Source organism: Lonchura striata, chromosome 2 (assembly GCF_046129695.1).
Source record: "Lonchura striata isolate bLonStr1 chromosome 2, bLonStr1.mat, whole genome shotgun sequence".
Taxonomy (NCBI): domain Eukaryota; kingdom Metazoa; phylum Chordata; class Aves; order Passeriformes; family Estrildidae; genus Lonchura; species Lonchura striata.
In genome coordinates this window covers 110,118,372-110,141,429 of record NC_134604.1, presented here as the reverse complement: position 1 = coordinate 110,141,429, position 23,058 = coordinate 110,118,372, and the positions used below count along the sequence as shown (strand labels likewise).

The following is a 23,058-nucleotide window of genomic DNA, read 5'->3' as shown; positions in this document are numbered from 1 at the left end:
TTGTAGGCTCAGAGCCTGCAAGGGAAGGGAGGGAATGAGCCGAGAGGCGAGAAAGGTGCATGAGGAGGCAGAAAGACAAGGAGAAGGTCAATGCAAGACCATTAGAGCATCTATTATGTTTTTTTTAGTAGATGTGTCTCATTTTTCAGTGTCAAGAAGAGAATGTGTATGCAGTGTTTGTCCCACGCTAACACACCCTGAGAGAACAGACATCAGTCACCGGCTGTGTCACGTTTTTATTAGCTAAGTTTCACAGAATCATCCCTCCAAGTAGGGAATAACTCCATGCATCACAGCTCAGGTTTGACAGGAACATTAAAGGCAATATGTACTTTGATATATCAATCCAAATTTGTAGGCAGCAGAGGCCAGACTTGATGTAAAAAAGTATTAAAATTATTTCTTATAAAAAAGTTATGTTTGTGGCCCTCTAATGAAGATCTCACTATCTTACATAAAGGTCTGTTTCAAACAACCAGAATTGTGTTATCTGACATTTTCATTAGTTCCATTTCATTGCCTTGGATTCACCCCATCTTCTTGCATTGTAAGTCCTAGAGCACTTGACACTCAAATGTATAAGATCATCTTAGAAAGACAGCAAACTTTTATTAATGTTGACTTGGCTTCTACACACTAGAACTCTGTTATTTGACGTATCTGCTCTGCACATCACTTAACTTCCCTGAAATGTAATGGGAAACTCTTTTCTGGCTTCATTCAGGAGAAGAAAATTATTGTATAAGCAAATCACGTGGATGACCAGATCTTTCAGGGATTTTTGCTCTTAGGAGAACATAGAACAGGAACTTCTCTTCCCAGAACTGCATAGCCATGAGTACCAGCAGAATGGCTTCAAGCTCTCTCACACAGAATTCTCAATGCTTTTCCTACCAGAGGCAGGAATAAGTGATTCTTTCATATATGGACTGGTCCAAAGACTGAAAGGCAACAGGAATCTCCTCAGCAGACTGGCGAGCTCAGCTCATTGAGGGCAGCATAATTCCATTATCCCAGTACAACTGAGCACAATTTTTTGTGTTCTTCTGCAGATATAGCACTGTGTAAGGGACTTCTTATCCCATGAAAATAATTAAACTTAAAAAAATTACACCATTGTAGCATGACACTGAACACTTTCAGTCCTTTCAAAAGCACTTTGAAACTATGCAGATCTCAAGTGTTTCTCACCCAAGGGACTAAAGAGTAAGTTGGTTTATTTTGCATAATTTCATTTCAAAATTTTTAACACATTTGTCTGAAACAGGCAAATATTATTATTAAGTAATGTATTTTAGACAACAATTTCACACACTTACACAGCAGTCAAAATACTATATAACAGAATGATTCTGTGGTAAAAGGATTATGCTGGCTTACACCGAAAGCTCTATGTCTAATTTAGGACTTAGGAGTTCTGAGCAATAAATTTTAAAAAATCATGGGAAATTAAATTTTTTTCAGTGCCAAAGGTTTACAGATGAGTTTGAGTCAGCTGACTGAAATTGGAGTTGAAAAGCACCATCCTCCATCCAGCAATGGATCCAATTTTCCATCGTTCAGGGCAGAGCCAGATTCCAGGAATTCAACTCTCCAGATTCACATTAGTTAGATCTGTGTTGCTAGACACAATGTATGGATTTTCACCCAGGACTTCTCTGCAACAGAACATCCTCACTGCCTTTGTTTCTGTTGATCAATTATTGCTGAAATTACATTCCAGTGCTTCTGAAAGGAGCTCAACTGGCTGAAACCTGACAGGAGCCACGTGCCAGAAAACTCCTCAAAGATTTTTTTTTTCCTCTCTGGATGAAGCTAACAAAAAAACTCACCTTTCCTTTCTTCCCCAGGTAGAAGCTTCTTAATTGACCATGTGGAAAGGAAATTAAATCATGCCTTTTCTTTTTTGATGGTTTGCTTTTTTTTTTAAGGTTTCAAGAGGAGTAGTTTGCTCTGGACCCCTGGCTAACAGCATTTCTTAAGGCACTTAAAATATATTTCTATCTTAAAACACTTCTATTTCATGTCTGTGTAGCTTAATATATTTCAGCTTTTCTAAAGGCTCTACTTCAAACCCTGCATTTTTTGTCTCTCTGAAGGACTCAGGTTTCTGTTCCATGCATGCCAACATCTTCCCTGAAGATCTGGGTGATTAATTTTTGTTCTTCATCTGAGAACACAGAAACAAGGCAAGACCAGCTCAGGCCTAAACCCCACCAAAGAATCCCCAAAGGTTTCCACAGGACACACACACAGTGGAGGGCTGGCTGCAGGTTCAGGGAGGACATCTCCAAAGTCTTTAAAGAGTAGTTCTGTGAGAACAGTAAAATATGACAGTTTATTGCTCTACTCTATTTCTTGGTGTCTGGAGAAAAACAAAACAAAATATAATCCTCACACTGCAGTGCCAGGTCCCCTGCAATGGTGTGGTCCCTGCTTTGGAAGCCTCCTCCACTCCTCCCTGGATCTGCACTCTCACAATCAGTGTAGAGGCTGAAAACTCAGCCCTGAGCATCCCCCACCATCACCTTAAATACTGTCTGGCACAGTCAAACAAACTTTTCCTTTCCAGGCACATCTGATCAGAATTCTGGACTTTATGCAAGGTAACATTCTGTTATTAATATGTGACTCTGGGAGCCAAAATGCTGCAGGGCCCCACCGTGACCATGAAAGGCACCTGGCTGCTGAAAGTAGCACTCCTCTCCCATTTACCCAGCTAAAACCCAAATATTTACTCCCAAATTGAGCTGAGCTGCAGCTTGTCTATACCAGCTGGTTATCCCATTGAGCAAAGAAAGGAGGGAAATGGATTTCTTCCTGTTTTCTTTGCTGGTCTAAAGATTAAAAGCAATATAGTTGTGTTGGTCCCTAGGTATTGTCTGATTAATATCCTGCTAGCCTGCTGGCAAATTGCCAGAGTCACTTCTCTTTAAATGAAAGACTGTTCCATGAGCTTGAATGGATTTTATTAGCATAACACTAATAATTCAGCACTTAAAACCCAGAGAAAATATTATAAATAAATATAAGCATGCAGTGCCTAGTAAGGTTCCTTCCTGCTTTCTTTCCAGGTGGGCAAGGAACTGCAGATATTTCACCACTACAGTCAGGTCAGAAGGGTGTAAGTTTTACAGGAAAGGGGCTAGGAAGTCAAAAGAAACGCAGCCCTAAAATTTCTTTTTCCCAGCAGCACCTAGCAATTTGTCCCTACTGTTTTTTAATGGTGTTGATCAGGTAGGATATAACACAGAGAACTTCCTTCAGGTTTCTTGGCCACAATTTGGACTTCCCCAGCTAAATCTTGTCTGCTGACCCAGATATCACTTCTTCTCCTCTCCTGACTCTTCCAGCAGGTTTCCCATTAATGACCATTCTGAATTCTCCAGCTTCTCATTTCCTTTACTCTTCTTTGTAGCAGAGGTTTGCAGCCAGGTTAGAAACCACTGGCACAAGGCTGGAGTGAGCAGCCCATAAGGTACCTGAGACTGCTGCATTTATTCAGTGTTATTCATGTGTTTGGGAATGCAGCTATGGCAAGGCTATCTTTTGCCTACTGTCTGCATCAGCCATTCCTGTCAACAGGGATTTCAGAGGAGACAACTCCTCCCTGTCACCTCTAGCAATGGTTGCTTCCCAGATAGTGCTCCCTGAGGGACTGACATGCCATAGAAAAAGACAAATGTTCTGAGGACACGAGGTAAAAATACCGTGTGTTAATCCCCCAATTAAAAGCCTCTGGAGGAGGATAATGAGTGATCTGTTAGCAGTTCTGTAGGTTTTCAGTTGTCTGATATCCCACATCTGGGAGCTACTGCCCTCGGGTAGCAGCTAATTGGCCCCAGTTACCACGGTGCCTGCAGTCCTTAGTGGATGTATCATCACTCCTGCTCAGTAAAGCAGAAAAGGACTGATTTCAGCTCGACAGACTTGGAGCTGCATTTCAGAGAAGGCAGGGAACTGACTTTACAGTATTTTACTCCATGTATAAATCACAGGACGAGGCAAAATCCAGGTCCTGACAAGCACTTTCTACCCAAGGGAGAAACTAGCTACAGAAGACGTTTCTTTGGGTCAAATACATTTATTTACGAGGACTGCAAAAGTGCTGCTTCCCTGTCAAAATCAAACAACCAGCATGTTCTTCACCTAGCCCCTCTTGGCCAATTCTGCAACCAAAAAAAAAGCTGTTGCAAAGCCTTTTCTTGAGCAAAGATCCAGTGATTGCTCTGTCTTCTTGGTTTTGTGTTACTTTCTGTCTCTGTCTCTGCAGAAATCTTGCTGCTTTTCTGGCAGACACACGAAGATCATTACCTCTCCCTCCAGGCCTTGCTCTTTTATTCCCACAGGCCTGTGTAATTCAGCCTTTGTGGGATCTTAAGAACTTGCTCCCGTGGTTTTGGAGCCTTGGTATAACCAGAGAGCTCTGTTATTTGTAAGCCTTATCTCAGAGCCCACTCACCACCCCCTGCAATGCACCCAGGCTGTGACAGTGCTGAGATACCTCAAGATTTCCTTTTTTTTTTAAGGCTCCATCCGCATTGATTTCAACAGGAGCTGGATGCCTAATCTGCTTATACACTTTTGAAAATCCTATTAAGTGCCTCTTTACTGCTCTAGGTTCCTAAATATACTTTTCTTAATTTGGTTCCAAGTGATTTGCATCCGTCATCAAGATTTTTGTGAGCGTGGCTCGAGGGGAGAGGCCTCCCTGCCACAGCCCCTCCGTGCAGTCTGTCACTTGCTCAGGTACCTAAAGTGGGAGCTGAGCTCCTGCGAGGATGCTGTGACAGTGTGGAAAGTGTCTATTAAGCTGTGAACACTCTTGCTGCTGCATCCTTGTCTCTCCTGTGCTGAGCACACACCAGAGCCCTCACCACAGGCTTGTCATGGCCCCATCTCCCTTTCCACCTCTGCCTCAGACACAAGCAGGGTCCTGCAGCAGGTGCCAGCTGCAGGTGCATGTGGGAATCCAGAGCTTCCCTCTGGCTGCCCTGGCAGGTCTGGGACCCTGGCAGGGGTCAGGAACCCCCCTGGACAGAGCCCCCAGATACACTGTCTGTGATCTCTGTCCATGGAAAAGTGTTTTTAATCTTACAGGATGAATTACCAGCTCTGAGTGTTTGATATCAGTAATAATTAAGTGTGGCACGGGTGCAAAAGTAAAATTTTAGGATTCTAGATTAGGGGTTCAAAGGGGACAAGATGGAGGAAACTGGGTGTGTCTTGTCCTTTTTCTCCTTCTTCATGCCCTCCATGTCTCACTGTGTTGTTGGCATTTTTCTGTTGGTTTAGGCTGGGGACACACTGTCCAACGTAGGTGACAGATATTGGCACGTTATTGTAAATCCAGCCCAGGGAGTTTCTGGTATTTAATGTTTGTCACATCCCACTGAGGGCAGAGCCCCACATGCTGCCCTGCAGGACAGAGCTGGGCAGGGCAGCAGAACATGTGAGAGATAAACAGAATAAACAACCTGGAAACCAGCACAGACCAATTATGGCTTCTTCTTTGGCAGTGGGGCAGAAAGACAGAGACTTTCTACAATCTCAGGATCATCAATACCACAGATTCTGACAGGTGCAGAAACAGATCCTTGGTGAAAGTGGGGAAATGCATTTTGGGAGGGGGGAAGTGAAGGTTTGGCTGCCTGGGGGCAGCAGCCAGGGCAGCATCAATGTCTCACTTGGCAATCCTAGAGAATTCAGTGCCTGTGGCTCAGAAATACTGTTGCTCAGCTGTTTTTCTCTTCCTTGGTTTGCACTTCCTAAAAGGAAGTCACAGGCAAGAAAAACTGTGAGAGGATATAGATCAGAGAGGCTGAAAAGAGCAGTTTGTGCTAAGCACTTCTCAGTTTGGAGAAAGAGCACTGAAAATGGGTCTGTGCCTTTAGAACCACCATGGGATGCAGGAACTGCCTCCTGCACTCATTGGACATTGAAGCGGGGCAAGGAAGGAAATTGGCCATGGCCAGACTGGTACCCACCCCTGGAGAGATGGACTGGCATCCTCAGCAGCTCTGCAAGTCTCACCAGAAAGGAGAAGAGAGGAAATTAGCACCTCAAGAATTACAGTTTAAACACTCCTCAGAATACCTTTAGCTGTTCTGAAGATGAAAAGAAACTTTGAAAGAGGGATTAAAGGTGGGACGGTCTGGTTTTGATACTGAAGAACAATGATTTTAAAAGAGCAATGAAAAATGGGAACGTATTTCGAGATCTAAGCATACATTCAGAGAAATCTAGAAAAGTGCAAATATGAAAATGCTTTGAATCTGGTCAGATCCTTCTCCTCTTATAGGCCTTATGCTGCAGCCCAGAAGACCTTGATAAACCAGAGCCTAAAGGTCCCCTTGGCCTTTGCTACTGATTTCTCCCAGTATTATTTGTTTGCTACTGGTCACAGGCAGCAGCTGAAGGGCACCAGCACTCGCAGCAGCCCAGGAAGGACTCAGCAGTGCAGGATCCAGCCTGGGAGCTTCAGTCAGCAACTTCTGAGCTCTTGGGTCTTTCCTTGCAAAGTGTCAGCTTGGGCAGGTCACACAACCCATCTGTGCTCCAGTCCCTTGTCTGCAATACTGCAATAACTATAAAAGTGGATCCTGTGCAATCCTTACAGATTGTTTAGTTGATCTTTGCAGTGAATGGTCACAGCTGCACTGAGGACAAATCACCTTTTTGCAAAGAGTGAATTAAATGTCCATGCAAAAAATCCAGCCTCTTACATCTTGCTGATACACACTGAACAGGCAGACATTCCAAATCCAGAAATGAAAAAATTTTAAAAGAACAAAAATGTATTATTTTCTCATCCTCCCATCGCAACTGTGCAATGAGCAGAAAGAGGAAGAAAAGGTTTCCCTTGCTCTCGGTGGAAAGGGACAGGAATATTCTTGCCCTTGTATCTGCCAAGCTTTCAAGGAAGATCCCAGAGCTGGATATCCTAAGGAGCAATGTTAGCAATGTTAGCTAACAAAGAGAGAGCTGGACAGGCTCTCTTTCTTGGGAGAGGAGCAGGGCTTCCCTCAGTGCCACTTTGCATGAGACCTAGAGCCAGCAGCCAGAACATAGCCTAATTAGGCCAGAAAGGGTGATTAGCTGTTTATTTTGAGGATGTTCAAACCATGCACTCACATTATACACTGCCCTGGGAGAAAAAGGATGCTGTTTATAGTTCCAGGCCTAGGGATCAGCAAAGTTTATTTTCCCCCACAAATGAAGGCCTGTTCTACTTACATTCTTTCAACTCAGATTGGATCTGTTTATTTTCACTCATCTGCAGGAAATGGGAATATTTCAGTCTATTATTTTGAGTCCAGGGAAGCAGTTTGTATTGCTTAACCAGGGGCAAAGGCAAATTAGTCACAGCCTTCACATGCTAACTCAAAATGTTTGTTTAATAGTAGTACCATTAGTGGGAAAAGGATTTACAAAACCCCATAGTGCAAATTCTACTTATTAAAACTTTTCTGGAAGGCATGAGGAACTTTGTTAAACTCCCCACATGACTGCTACTCCACTGTGGAATATGGAGATGATCAAGTTGTCCCTCTTCCCAGCAGGCACTCCATGTATTGATGCTGAGCTGAGAGATTTAATGCAATATTTTCAAAGAAGCTCACTGCTTCTTTATTGAATTTAGCTCCTAATTGTCTTGAAGCAGAGTATTGAGAAAGGAAAATGCTGGTGGGAGAGAAGGGAGGTGCAATGATGGTCTACACATGTGGCTTCTGGTCAGAGCAGTGGCAACAGGACAAAAATGTCTTTATATATAAAGCACATCCTGCCAAAAGCTACAATGGGATCTGTCTTCAGTGTTTCCAAATATTTGTTTGAGTTGGCTTCATACTTAGTTATAAAACAATCCCTGTTTGTTAGAGTATATTAACAGGATTTGTTTGCATGCTTTGATCTTCTATTTTTAATCATCTCTTATGTCCATGAAGCCTTTGGTAAGATTCTCCGTTGATAAAAGTGCTCAAATTGTAGCAAATGGACTGTGAGGTGCCAATATATCTTAGAGAGGGTTTTAATTCCTTTGAAGTTAAGCTTTTTGATGGTCAATTAAATTATTTTAATTGTATCTTACTTATTTTAAACTTAAATCAAGATTATTTTTCAACTGCTGGAATTTAAAAATTTTGCAGAAGCTAGGCAACTGCAAGTGCTGCGAATGTAAATTTTATCTGCTGCCTGCATTCAGCAGAAGAAACAATCAAAAATGCACCAAATACTGTAGTGAAAACGGAAATTACTGGCAGCCAATTATGAAGATATGGAGCAGCAGAAGGTACAGTGTGTTACATACATTAATAGGGCTGCCAGAATAGGCTACTTAGGGATGTACAATAATAATTTAGATTGTTGATCATAATAATCTCATGCTGGCCATAACTGTCTGGCTGTTACTTTATGCTTCCCCAGCCTGTTTGCTGAATCTGTTTGCTGATTTCTGCACTTGTTTATAGTTCGCAAATTGTTTGAGGCAAAGTGAATTTTGCTGTTTGTTTGTTTTGCTGGCTCTTGAGAAGGGAACGGGAACCTCCGTGATCTCCTTCACTGAAAATAATTTAAAAATCCCTAATGGATGCTGTGAAAATTCTTCTCTAGGAAAAACAAACTCAGCTGAAGTCTCAGCTAAATTAACTGATATCCCTTATGATCCACCAATTTTCATGATGGATTACAGGGAAGCTTTATGAAGTTCAGAAATGGCATCGTGTTCCTCCCTCCTTTTCCTCCTCCTCCTCTTCCTCATGGCAGGGTCCTGCCAGCTGCCAAAGATGGATCAGCAGCAAGGAGAACTTCCCCACTGCCCTGACACAACCCTCCAGTCCACTGGGTTCAGGGAGCCTAGAAGAATCACTTTTCAGAATAATGAGGGTTAGATGCTTCCCAAGAAAGCTAAACAGCATCCATGGGTTTTTAAGATGAGCCAGTGCATGAGAAGTCACAAAACGCCAGTAGCTTTTACCTGAGTGTTTGTTCCCTTTTCTGGCTGAGACATCCAACTTCCTGGGAGCAGATTTCTCATGCAGGCCCCTGAAAATAAAGCCTTCATTGAAGTGCACGTTATCTTCCAAATAGTTTCCTTTTTGTTCTGTTCTGGTTAAAACCAAAAAAAAAAAAAAATTATACACACACACACACACACACACACACACACACATATATATATATATATATATATATATATATACACATATATATATATATATATGTTCCATTTTCAAATAGTCCCCGTGATTGCCAGAACAACAAAGCATACCAAGCTAGAATCAATTGATTTTCAAGGTTTTGATACAGTTTTCTTGTGAAGTTTTGGTTGCTCCTTGTATATAATCAAGTCCAACACAGTAATTTAACCAGAAGCTTGGTGTCAGCTCTTCTGGGGTAGGAATATTTCAATATTTCAGATTTTTCTATTGTTCATAAGAAAAAAATGTAGTTAAAATCTGATTCGCTAGTTAATTCTCTGGCAATACATGACTGACAAGCATTCACAATATTTACTTATGATTATTAAGTCATTTCTAGCCTTGTTAAAATTTTTTGACATTTCTGTGGAATTTATTTGTAGGTTTTCTGAGGCACTTTGACAAAATCCATTGGAGTATAGCTGTTTTCTCCCAATACACACAGGAATTTATGCTAAATTGGATAACAAAGCTGCTTGGGATGGAAAACAAATTAATCCACCCAGTCATATATTAAATGCCCAGAAGAAACAGAAGAATAACATCTTTTCTACATTTTACTTCTGTGAAGAGAGAATGAAACGTTCTTCTCTCCAGGGATCTTTGAGTCCCTGCTCCCATCCTTCAAGTTTTATCTTCCCTCCCCAGATTCAGAATTGAGGGAGCAGAATTAAATGGTTTAATGAGAAGAGGTGATGGTGGCAAGAGAGGATTCTGTCACTCAAGGAACAAGTCCATGGCCATGTGAAGATCCAGGATAAAATGCTCAGTGCAACCAGACAGGTGGTCCAGGGGCTGCTGGGGGAGAGCAGAAGTGGGATCTGAAGGTCTGGTAATCAATGGCAAGGTGATCAATACAGCAATGGGGGTCTCTGCCACTGTTCATCTCGGGCAAAAATAGAAGCTTAAATGCAGGTGCTTCTCTCCAGACTTGGACCTCTTGCTCACATGAAAGCATCCACACTTAGCAAAACTAATCCCAGCCTCTCCTAAAGCTGCTTGCATTCCCTGGATTGCTCAGGAGGGAACACTCTTCCCTTTCTGCTGCACTTGCAGCTTCCCGAGAGGAGTGTGGGTGCCCAAACTTTGTTTGGAAAGCAAAGTGCTCCTGATGGGGAGCGCTGGGGGAAGGGCTTGCCAGGATTCAAGGAGGAAGAAATTGCATGTGTCCAAGTAATGAGTTTCTAGCAGAGTCCAACAGAGACACAAAGGCATCAGAAATTCACCTCAGGGGAAATCCTAGGCTGTATTTTCTCTGGAAAAAAACACCTAAGCTTTATATCAGGGATGTGTCTGACAAAGGCATCTGACTGGCAAAGTTCTTCTACGTCTGGTGTCTTTTAAGAAAGGGGTAAAAGTTTATTTGATGCAGCATTCAGTTATTTGCTATTTGGAAATCCAGTTCCCAGGGAGTTTTTCTCTCATTCTGCTTTATTGGTTTTCACTGTCTCCCAAGATCTGTGCAGTTCAGCTCCACGGTAACTCAGGAACTTCCTCACATATTGATGTATACAAAGAAAGCACAGTGCTAATACACTCTGTGAGCATCTCTAAGGTATATTTAAAATATCTAAGAAGTGTGGCAGAGTAGGATTTATAGAGGATACAGAACAGTGCTGCCTTGCCTTAAGTGGTAGTGATTGTCTCTTGGGAAGTTCTACCAAGTCACTCCAGGCTTTGCAACAACTAGTCATGCTAAACTCCTGTCCACACTGTTAAGCAACATTTGTTCTCCCTGTCCTCCAGAGGCTACAATAAAAAATATGAGGTGATTAAAAAGGGGAAAGAAAGCAGTGGAAAAAGGACTTGCCCTACAGTAACTAGCCTTATCAAGGCTTACTAGACAAGTGTTACTGATTTAACAGCCAGGATACGAGCCCTGTTATCCTCTGTCTCTGCTGATCTACAGCCCAACACCACTCTGCTCAGCCTGCCAGCCCTGGGTTTTTTTACAAAGAACAGAAATGCTAGAGGGGGCTGGTGCATGTCCACATTCTGCTCTGACATGTTCATGCATAATCAGAAAGCACTTCAGACATTAGGAAACAGAAAAGCCATAACAATTCCCACACGGACCTGAAATCAGATTCCTGCTTCCTAAGCTTTCATCCTGATGCCCAGTCACCAGCTGGCTGCTCCTGTACATGACACAGGTGCAGTTACTTTGAATATCTGTCTGTTGATTTTTATGAATTATGATGGGGTCTAGACAACAAAATGCTTAGTGCAAACTGCAGTGCTGGAGGTGCTGTGGGGATTCATTAGTTAATGCCACAAGGACCTGATCTTGAGCATTTAAAGCTTTAGCAATATTCTGCACCTTCTCACTGTTGTTAGCTTTTAATATCCTTGGGATTATTTTTTTTAATGCTTCAGAGAAGATGACTCAAAAGTAGAAATGATTACCAGAAAGAAAAAAAATTTCCACATATTTTGGGAGAGAAATAAAGCAGCGTGTTACCCTTTAAATCTTGCACTGATAACAGGGGAAAGATCAGCTTCTACTATTTCAGTTGCAGTGGGGGACCTGCAATGAGATATTTGTACAAACACAAGGGCAAGAAGCTAAAGATCTGTACCAACATGTCCTGAGATTCTTTTGGAATGGTTGAGGAACTGTTCTACATTGAAATGCCCACCTTTGAAAACTGGCAAGGAGTGACCAGGGATGTCACTGGGATGTTGCAGCTGGCTGCACTATTGAACATACCAGACAGGGTCCCCACTCCCTCCACTGGCAGCAGGCAAGCACCACTCTGTGGCTTCAGGCATGAGATGGAGATGATGGAGATGGAGATGGAGATGGAGATGAGATGGAGATGGAGATGGAGATGGAGATGGAGATGATGGAGATGGAGATGGAGATGGAGATGATGGAGATGGAGATGGAGATCTTCCCTGGAGAGTGTCACAGAGCTCCCAGCTGTTCTGCATCACCCTCCTGCTCTGGAAGTGTTTCCTTCTGAAGGATGCTGCTGTACAACATCAGGGTCATTGGAGGCGAGGTTCACTTGGTGGAATGCAACTTTCTGGATGGTGTATGTTTATCTGTAATCCCACAGCTAATTTCTGAAGCTGAAACAAAGCCAAATGCAGAAAAAATGAAAGTGGTTGGATTTCTGTCCACATTATAAAGTCTGTATGGATCATTAACATGAAGCTCTTTATTCTTACTGATACTACTACTGTTACTATATTTTTAATTTTGAAGTGACAAATGGTAAGAAAAGAAGTAGGAGTTCATAATCAGTTTGATTAAAAGAAGGGAAACTTGCCTAAGTATATAAAACATATTTATGTATAACTTCACTACTGCTACAGAAAACACATTTACATGGTTAGAATCCTGATCCAGCCTGTGCAGATAAAAATGGTGAAAAAAAGCCTACTTCACTTCTGGAGACATCTGTTGTCTGCTGCTAAATAGGGAACTAACTTCTAATTAGATGGATCTTACAGAAGATGTTTGGCAATATTTGAAGCATCCTGCATGCTGCCTCTTGTTTGAGCTACCTGACTCATCAACGTTTTGCTTTTGCAGTTAAGTTTAGCCACACCATGCTAATGCAAAAATGAAGAGTCATCTGACCTATAAGTAAATAATAATACAGTCCCAGGAGCTATCTCTTATTTAAATTTTCAGAACAATTTTGGTTTTAAAGTTCATTTCATTAGAATGCTTCAACACATTCCTCTCTGAACTGCTCTGTGGTTAGATCCCAATCAGAGGAAAAATATTTGGAAGTTGCAGGTTTTAGGAGGAGCTGCTCTTTCAGAACACAGAATAAGCAATTTATGACTTTCCATACTAAAAAAATTGTGCATTCATAATTCAAAATAGGCAAAATTGAACAGAAGATTTCTCCCTGGTCATGCTGACAATGAAGATATGGAATATTTTTTGCCAAGAACCTGGGGGAGAAATAGGTATAAAAGTGATCTTACCCAGTATAACTGCATGAGAAGTTAAGTAAAAGGGTAAAAGTACATCACCTGTCCTCTTTCTAATTCTATCCTACTTTGACTGCTGGAGATACATTATATATTATATATGTCTGGGGGATTATATCAATGAAATTTCCATAAAAGTCGCCTAGCTCTGCCCTTGTATCTATTTAATGGAAAGTGAAGGCCTCAGCCTCCAAAGATCATCCTGAAATTCACTTCTATCCTATCTCTTTTTATGAATATTCCTGGCAGATGTTGGCAATGGAGACACTCAAACAGTCATTTAAATTCTGCTGCTTTCTCAGGAAGGGAATTCTTTACAAATTATACTTGGTAGCACCCACTAATTCATTCATCCTCTTTCAAATGCCAACTATAGCCTGATCCTGTATGAATGTTCATGTATAAAACTTCCCCTTAAAACATTGAGACTCTAAGACTCAGCAGTGAAAATACTTGAATTGCTGATTTTGTTTTCTAAAAAAAAAAAATTATCCTGAAAACAGCACATTTCTATGCAATGTTTCCACCTTGATTAAATTACACACTTCCCACTGGAAAAAAAAATCCATTTTCCACTCTCTATTTATGGAAGCATCAATCCACCTTCCTGAGGTTTCTCTGCAGTTCAGACAAGGGAAGTTTGCACTTTGCACCAAGCAGTTGTTTACTGCCTTAAAAAATTTGGCTTCTATAGGATGAGCCACCAGGCACTGGAGATTCAAAGATCAGTTCCTGGGCCCCAACTAAGGGAATACTTTACTGTGTCTAATTTAATTGTTAAAGTATATTTAAATCCTTCTCCAGGTTGGAGCTCTCAGTTTAGACCACAACTTAAAGTTCAATAGACAGCAGGTTTGGGTGAAAATGCCTTTGCAAAAACAAAGGCACACTCTGGAGTGACATTTCCTGTGACAGCCAATTAGGAACTTCAGTTGATAGATGATGGACATGGGGCAAATCTAAGGACATTGCAGACTTTGCACTGCTTGCTTCTGGGATTTCTAATACTTTTTTTCATCTTTATTAAACAGCCTCATTATTTTGAAGAACAATAAATTGTTACAATTAAATCTTCTTTACTGTTATCTTGTTTGGGAACTTTTTTATGGATCACAGTCTTTCCTGAAATTACACTCTGCAAACATTATTACTTGTGAGATGAAATTAAGCTTAGTGAATAAACAAGTAGATGCACAAATAAATAGACATTCTTCAGTGAGCAACTTATTTCTGAATAGTATTGGACATGTCTATTAATTTGTTCTTCTGCAGGCAGTGAACAATAATTTCACCACCCCAGTTCTGGACACTGAGGAGCAGAAGGCTTCAGCAGTCCTTAGGCAACTTTTCAAAATCATTCCCATTTTTAAGCAGAACTTGAAATACCTTCTAAGCAAACGTCTCACCATAGACTGCAATTGTTCAGAAACATCCATGTGGTTATCATCCCATAAGTGCAGTGTAACAGGTAATAAAAATAATGAAAACTTACATTTTTGCATCTGCTGAATTTCTAAAATTACCCAATTGCAAAGCTAGTTATGAAATGAAGAGGGAGAAAGTTATAGAAAACTACAGTCAGCACTGGCAGAAAAAGGTGGCAGGTGTCACATTAGATAAAAGAACTTGTGATTGCATACCACGATGTGACTTCATTAAAGGTACAAACAAATTTAAGCCTGAGGTGATGGAATTTACTTTAATTTGTCTTCATAATGACACCTAAAACTTTCAGAAAATGTTGGTGGAAAAAAAACCTAAAGACAACTGTAAAGAAGCTCTATTTTTTTTTTTTTTTTTGTCAGTATATAATCAAAATTGAAATAAGCCTTAGGTTGAAAATCAGAAATAAGATCTGGTTTCTAATTAATTGGGTAAAATCATGTAACTAGGTAAAAAATTAATTAATGCTACTTTGAGCTTGAAAGGAAAAAAAAAAGAAAACATAACTAAGTGAAGAAATGCATATTACCTGCTGTGCTCAGTTGAGTTTGTGTGGCTTATCTGTTCAAATGTATTTATGTTTTTTACGTGAACCATGTCAGCACAGGAAAATGTTTGCTTTTAAAAGATGGAGCCCACTGATCACTCCTGACCATTCATCCCAGTTAACTCCTAGGACATTGCCTTGCAAGATCCGTTTTGGGCTGTTCCAGCCAGGCATTTCCAACACAGCTTTGCTGCTCAGGGACTCGTTCTTAGCATTTTATAAATTCAGGCCCTTGCACAGAACTCAGCTGCAGAGTGCTCTTGGTCTCCTTTCACTGAGCCATCCAGGCATGGTCAGGCTAAGCTGTGTCACTGCTTTTAAAGGGGTTTTCTTCAAAGGGTTTCCTTCAAAGAGTGATCAGAGCAAAGCTCTGCTAACTCAGCCACCCCAGCAGAGCTCCTGCAGCCCAGGGCTGCTGCTGCACTCTCAGCACAGGTACGGATCTGCAGGGTATGCTTCATTTTGCTCAGGAAAGTAGAGCCATGGGGAAGGTCCCAGTGGTTTCGTTTTGATTTATTTTGCTTTGCTTTAATCAAGTTAAGCTGCAGCAACAAAGTTGAAATTGCACAGCACAAGCAGGAGGATTTCTTCAGCCCATTCCCACCCATTGCGCCATGCCACACTTTTGCTAACATGATTTTAAAAGCCAAAACTTTTCTTTCTGACTGGCTTCTGTCATAGACAAATTCCACATATGTCTATACAAAGATCATTCCAGTATAGTTTTAGATATGAGACTTCATTATTAAACATTACCAAGGTATTTAATATCTGTTTGACAAACAATATTAAAAAAGATAAACCGGAGTATCTGAGCCACAGGAGGGTCTCAAAAGGTTCATTAGATAAAAAAACAACAGGAATTTAGCTCCTAACCCAAAAGGATAATAGCAAATTGTTTCTGTTGGCATTTCAGATGGACTTTTTTCCGATTTCTCTACAGGTTAAGAAAAAAAATACTTGGAAACAGTGACTCCTAAAACAAACTGAACAAAGATTTATATCTATTTGCAGAAGTATTAGTTCTGAGTGGGTCTGTCTGCATTCAGTTTCTATATTATTAGATAGTTTCAGTGTTGCCAGAGTCTGCTCAGTTACTCTAAATTTATTTTGCTCAAGTATATATTTTATATCTCTTGATGGGAAAATCTGATGCTTGTAACTTCCTGGGCTACAAATTCGTAAGTGACAGTCAGACATGAACAAAATTTCTCTATCTCTTCAGCACCTCAATAAACAGAAACATGGAAATGATATTTTAAATATAAGCAGAAAATATTGATGTTAAAGTATTATTTCAAAAACTGCTAGGAAGAAATAACAAAATTCACAGGTATTCAACACAGAAGACTGGGAAAGGGGACTAAATTCATCTATTTTCAGCCACAGAACATGACACACTTTAAGAGGCTAGCAAAACCAAGCTTGTGAAATAGGATTCCTCTAGATGGAACTCTTGAATTTGAAAGATGACAGTCATGCAACAAAAGCATCAAAACTTAGGAAATTATTCTCTTCCTCCACCAATTATTTCTCCTTCTAAAAACACCTTCTCAGAGGAAAATGAGTATATCTCACCTACTCAGCTCATGGCAGATGAGATACAGCTCTCCTGTGCAGAAGACTTGAATTCAAAGGATTTGAATAATGCTGTAAAATAAATAAGGTGATGACTACAACAGAGGTTTTGACAGGTGCAGAGAGCTTTCTATCTCTGTAGTTCTTTTCAGAGTATCATTAAAGCTGCTAAACAATGACTCTAGATTTTACTCAGCTCTTGCCATTGAATTCCTACTAAGACATGTAAACGTGCCTCGACTAGAAAAAAAAAATTTAATATTATTTTAACTATTCTGTAAGTAAAACAATGATATGAAAATACTTGGGAAGGTAATGGGCAACAAAAAATCAAATTCACTTAAATAGAACATGATCTTTTTCAAGTAATATGAAGTACTCACAGAGCCATAGAAGAATATTCTACACCAATTTTGTACAGAGCATCAGAACAGGTCTGCAATAATCTTTAAGACAAGTGTGATATCTTTAAAAACAAATCATTACAAATAGATGGGAGAAAATGGACTATATCTACAGGTTCAAGTGCTATTCTTCAGCTTCAAAAAACCACAAAGATGCCAGCAGTAACACCTAGACACCACAAATATATTCAACAAGAACACAAGTGCAGATAAAGCAGAAGTGCTAAAACAACAAAGAGCTTTGCAGGATAACATGTCCCAGCTGAAGCACTTGCAAGGTAAAATAAAATACTGTGAGGTAGCTGCACTTAAAGGCTCCACACTCACACTGAGGGCCCAGGGATCAGCTGCATGTCAGGCCCTTGAACCCTCCATCAACACGGCAAGGAAAGGAGCTGCCACAACCCAGATCTCTGCACTCCAGCACGGCACACGCTGCGGAAATAACAGAGACGCATTAGAAAGCACAACATGATAACAGGTAGTGAATGCTGACCTCTGCCAGTGACTGTGCAGTTTTTATTCTCTGCATTTTTAGCTTCACATCTTGCCTGCTGAACCATACGTTTTCTTCAGGCTGCCTTTGAAACGCGCAGAGAAATCTCTCCGGGCAGAAAGCATAATGTGCGTGACCTCCTGTGGGGCACACGAGCATGGCTGGGCTCTATCCCTGCTGTCTGCTTGCTTCTGGCTCTTATCAGAGGTGCCAGCTGCCCTCCAAACCCCCCTGCTGCATGTGGAACACATTTATCCACCAAAGAGCACTTTTCTCAGTGACTCTCTCACAGCAGCAGCAGTGCTTTGGCTCCTCTGGACACATCTGGAAACATCAGTAGCCACAGAGACTCCAGCCTGGTCCAAAGGAGCTGCCTTTCCTCTCTCAGGGCTCCAAAGAGGATCCCAGCTCCTGCAGTCAGTGAAGCATCCAGCTCAAGATGTACCTCACAGCAAGAATGAAAATCTTGGAATGCATGCACAGAATCATGTCAGAGACAGCCCTGCACAGCACACTCTGCCATCCCACCCCAGCCCAGAGGCAGCCCCAGGCACAGTCCCTGCAAGGAGCAAATTGCCACTGTCACCCTGATTCTTAAGATTTTCTAAAGTCTTCTGAGTTTACATTCTGTTAGAAAACTTTCCCACACATTTTCTATAAACAACATATTGTTTTGCACTCCTTCATGGGGGTGGAGGAAGTTGGTGTACTGGTGGTTTGTCCAATGTCTTTGGAGAGGTGGCCCATTCACTCTCCAATCCACTGTCACCTTTAGAAAAGTATAAAAGTTGGAGTCAGAAAAATAAACTTTCTTCTTTTTTACCTTGCCATCGCAGTGGCTCGTGTTGTGCTTTCTCATGTCCTATAGTGACATGGGACCATTGCTCCAATGAGGAACAAAAAACCTGCACAGGGGAGAGAATGGTGCATCAGGCACAAAATATATTAACTGATCTCTTTCTGTTCTGACCTGAACACTAAGGAGGACCAAAGCCAGCTATGTGGTGTAACAGAGACCTCTGTCACTGCTGCCAGAAAAAATGGTCCCTTCCCATGGGCCACATCCTGCACCATGGTGCAGAAACTTGTCCCAGCTCTGGTACAACTTGAACCAGAGTTTGGGGTGGGCCCTGGATGCTCAGCAGGTGCTCCTGAGCCAGCAGATGCCCATCCAACACACACCATGCCAGGTGCTGGCAGCTGCACCCCCATGGTGCCACAGGGGTGGAGATGGCTTCTCAGAAGACGTTTTGTAATTGCCACCGTGAGCTTCATGTACAGCAGCCAGATGCTTGGGGGGAAAGGAAGGGCGGGGGGGACTATAAACCTGTGACTAAGTAATGGAGTGCTGGGCTATGAAATCCATAGGTTACCCTGGGAGAGGCTCTCTGGGCAGCTGCATTAACGCCAGCACAGCGTGCAGCTGTTTATCACTCCGAAACAGCTCCTGCACAGGGCTTCTCTGGCCTCCTGGAGGCTCTTTTCATGTTCACCTCTGGCCATAAAGAATTAATTCATCACTGAAATGGTATAATCAGGATCTCAGGCTCCACTAACACCTGCTTAAATAGTATGACTGTGCCTCGAATAATGTGACTATGCCTCATGTAACACCAACCCCTCTGGTCTCAGAGTGCAGCTTGGTGCTCACTGCCTGTCTGAGAACTTTTTGGGGAACAAGAGACACAAGGGACCACCTCAGACTTATTTCTATTCTCATGCTGAGCCCATTCTTGGCATCAGACACCCCAAGGTCACAGCAATATTACACACACTTGAGATAAGTCTGTAAGAGGATTTAGTGGTCTTGGATAATCACTTGCTTTGGATGAGCCACTGGTCTTGGATGAGCCACTCCTGGTTGTCAAGCAGGGACTGATCCAAACCTGCAGCCTCTCTAGGTACTGCCTTTTCAGTGAGGAATTAAAAACTCCTTAAAGACACCACCAGCAGGCAGCTGCAGCCTCAGCAGGTGCTGCTGCTGTGAATCCTGGACCGCCCAGCAGAGCCACATCCATCTTCCCAAAGATTCCTGCCCCACAGCCCCCTCTCCCCAGGGCACTGCTGGGATTGGGCACCCCTGGGGAAGCAATCAGCAGCTCACGCAGTGGGAAGACCCAAGCCAGTTTCTAACCCCTCTCATGCAGGGACAATGCACCTTCTCCTTGTCCTGCTGCCCAGCTCAGCACAAGACCTTCCCCCAGGTGTCCCTGCTGGGGACAGAGTCCATGGAATGTGGGATCCTGCACTGTACAGCAAAGGTACTTCCCTGTCCAGCACCCCAATCCTGCAGCTTCTCTCCATCTACATTTTTCCTGTCTCTCACCCATTTTTTAGTGCTTCTCTGACCGATTATCAACTTCCATCATGAAAATATCCATGAGCTTTGTAGTTATTGCACTTTATTCCTCTGCCAAGGGTACTCTCAAGCTCCTGTCACTGGAAGCACCATGTGTTCTCTTTGTACCACAGATCTTTAAATGCAGTAGTTATACATTACTTAGGCTGCACATATTTATCCCTAAAATAACACAGACCTTCACTGGGCCTTTGATGCACTCTAGATATTTTTGCTCTCCAATCTATTATTCAGTAGCACAACTAAAATAATTGGTACTTTCCAAGCCTTTGTTGTGTTTTTTTGACTCCTAGCAGTGTGAGTGGTCAGGTGTGATACTGAGCTCAGAGGAAGCTGGAAGAAAGGAGAATAGATGAGTATGTGAGGAATTAAGCAAGTTCTTGTTGTTTGCCTCTGTAGAGGGTGTAAGGCCTGCTGAGGAGAAAATCACAAATAAATGCCATTCTGAAAGCAACTGAAGAAGGTGAATGAATGACGTGGAGTTAAATGTTTATTAATAAAACAGAAGAAAGTCAATCCATATCTTTTTAATGCAGTCAAGATTTGAAGTATTCTAACTTAAAGAGACAAATTAAAGCACTGAAGAGAAAAACCACAAAATATCTGCCAAAAAAGCCCCAGGGTCTCAAATATGATGTACTGGTTGCAAACATATTCCATTATTTAGCTGTACCAAGGAAGGTGCCATGGGATATGCTCCTTACATGGTCTGTTCTTTGCCAGGTTTAAGGAATCAGACCTGCAAACAGAGTTGGAAGAAAATATTCAGCTTCATCCAAGGCTGTCAGATAAAAGAAGTTAGGAAGTTTTTTGCTGAATTTGGGTAAGGGGAGCTGGGTAAGGATATAGGATTTCTCCTCAAGCAAAGTGTAGCACACAGTAATACCCAAAGCAGAAAATGCTCCAGCTTAAAAAAAAAAAAAATCTAGAGGCAGGCTCTTGTGTTATTAGGTGTAAATCAGATGTGATATTAAATCCATATGGTAAAGGTTAACATGTAAGAAGGATTGCATATTGATTGCAGCACTTTAGAATTGGACTATTTTCCATTAACATTTTCTCAGCTTCACAATAGGCAGCAACAGTGATACAGAATGCCTAAGAATTAACCACAACAGTAAATGCTAATGCAAGTTTTATAAAGATAATAATGCCTCCCTTACATTTGTGATGGGAACAAACAACAGAGATCCTTAATAGCAGCATCAATTCTGCCTCAGAAACAAGGAAAAACTAACAGCAGAAAAAGAAACTATCTAGACCTACTAAAAAAATCATAAAGCTGAAAGTAAAATGGTCCAGCAGCAGAAGAAAATGCAAGATCAATATAAAATATACTAATTATTGCCTTTCTCATTCTGCTGCATATATGTCCTACTCTGCTGCTTGCAAAAGCAGGAAAGATTGTGATATCAGAGCTCCAGACTCTAAATCTCATCTTTCAGTGACTGAGCAATTGTCCCTGAAGGCCACTAAATTAAACAGAGGGAGAAAGAGCAGTAACACTTTTTTCCAAGGATATCAGGGGATGGTAGGATTAGACATCTCCCTGCTCCCCCCTTTTCTACGTGTCAGTATCCCAAACCTTCCAAAATACCTCTCCAGTGGGCAAACTGAACTCCTCCCAGGCAGAAAGAGTTAGGTCAGACCTTGTTGTTGTGCATAAAAAGCTTGAAAAAACTCTCTTTTTGGCCTGCTTTCCACCCATCAGCACTGAATTTCAGCTGCTGTTTCACTATGTGCTCGTGCAGTGTCAGCTCTGCAGACAGATTTGCACTGCCCTCAGTAACATGGTGCCATCACCCAAAAAATGAAGTTATTTTGGCAAGGTATCTGAAATGTCTTCTTCTCCCCACAAAATAAAATCATTCTGTCAAATAAACAATCTCTCATCTGTGATCACACCACTCCAATTAATGGAGGTTAATTGTCTATAACAAACAACCATTCAATGTATTCATTACACTAATGAGATTTCCTTTTTAGAGGATTTATGAGTTGAAAAATACAGTTCTGTTCAGTCAGCTTTTAACTGCAGGAAGGAAACGTGCTTGAATTTGGGAAAATCTTTCACTCCAAGAGAAAATGACAACCTGCTCTTAAGAAAAAAAAAAGGGATATTCATCCACTAGTTGACAATTGGATATACCTGAGCAAAAGGCCAAAAGAGGTGCTTTCAAACATTCATTTACTCTGTTTGGTAATGTAAATATGTGTTTGTACCCACTTCTTACAATGACTATGAGGATTTTTTTAAAGCATAGCTGACCCTGATGAAGCAATCTGTCTTCTTGTGTCACTTTCAGATTGCCACCACAGATTTAAAACCACCTATTTCTAACAGCAATGTGCTGGAAAGCCAGTGGAAAGTAACAGCTATGATATTTTCAGTTCTCTTTCTCTAATGTTTCCACTGTTAAAATAATTTGCCTGATTAACCACTGTCTATTAAAATTAAAAGGCAAGTATCATCAGAGAAATTACCCTGGGTTTGGCACTGCTACAGCCAGACCACTGCATTTTGCTAATTCACAATTAGGATTGCTGTGGATTGCTGTTCTGCTCTCCACTCAGCCTAGTGCTTCAAGATTAATAGGGGTGTATTGAAGCTAGTGCATAAGGAAAAAATAAGGTATTTTTGTACTGGAGAAAAGGAAGCTCAGGGGTGACATTATTGCTCTCCACAGCTCCCTGACAGGGAGGGTGTAGCCAGGTTGGGGGTTGGACTCTTCTCCCAGCTAACCAGAAACAGAAGAAGAGATGGCCTCAGGTTGTGACAGGTTAAGATTGAATATTGGGAAAATTTTCTTCACAGAGAGGGTGGTCAAGCACTGGAAAAAGCTGCCCAGGGAAGTGGTGGAATCAGTCCCTGGAAGTGCTCAAAAAGAACGAAGGAGACGATTCAGTGGTGAACCTGACAGGCTAGTGATTGGGCTTGATGACCTTGGAGTTTTTTCCCAACCTTGGTGAATTCTTGGTTCTGTGATTCTTTGCACAAATGCCTTTGCTGATCCCTCTCCATCAGTCTGGGCCACAAACTGAGCCACTCTCCCCAGCAAGGCTCCAGGCTAAGCAAGGCCAGG

At 41.6% G+C, this 23,058-nt stretch overlaps 1 protein-coding gene across 1 annotated transcript in view; it reads right to left on the bottom strand.

Moving 5' to 3' along the window:
* Positions 1 to 9,090: 9,090 nt before the first annotated feature.
* Positions 9,091 to 23,058, bottom strand: part of LOC110474871 (uncharacterized) — a 47,608-nt gene continuing 33,640 nt past the window's right edge. Inside the window, exons 2-6 of the mRNA XM_077781679.1 lie at positions 18,440 to 18,521; positions 17,448 to 17,555; positions 16,717 to 16,788; positions 11,659 to 12,272; positions 9,091 to 9,100 (exon numbers count right to left, since the gene is read on the bottom strand). Coding sequence (XP_077637805.1) covers positions 17,464 to 17,555; positions 18,440 to 18,521 — 174 coding nt within the window. The 3' untranslated portion in view covers positions 9,091 to 9,100; positions 11,659 to 12,272; positions 16,717 to 16,788; positions 17,448 to 17,463. The remainder of the gene's footprint in view (positions 9,101 to 11,658; positions 12,273 to 16,716; positions 16,789 to 17,447; positions 17,556 to 18,439; positions 18,522 to 23,058) is intronic.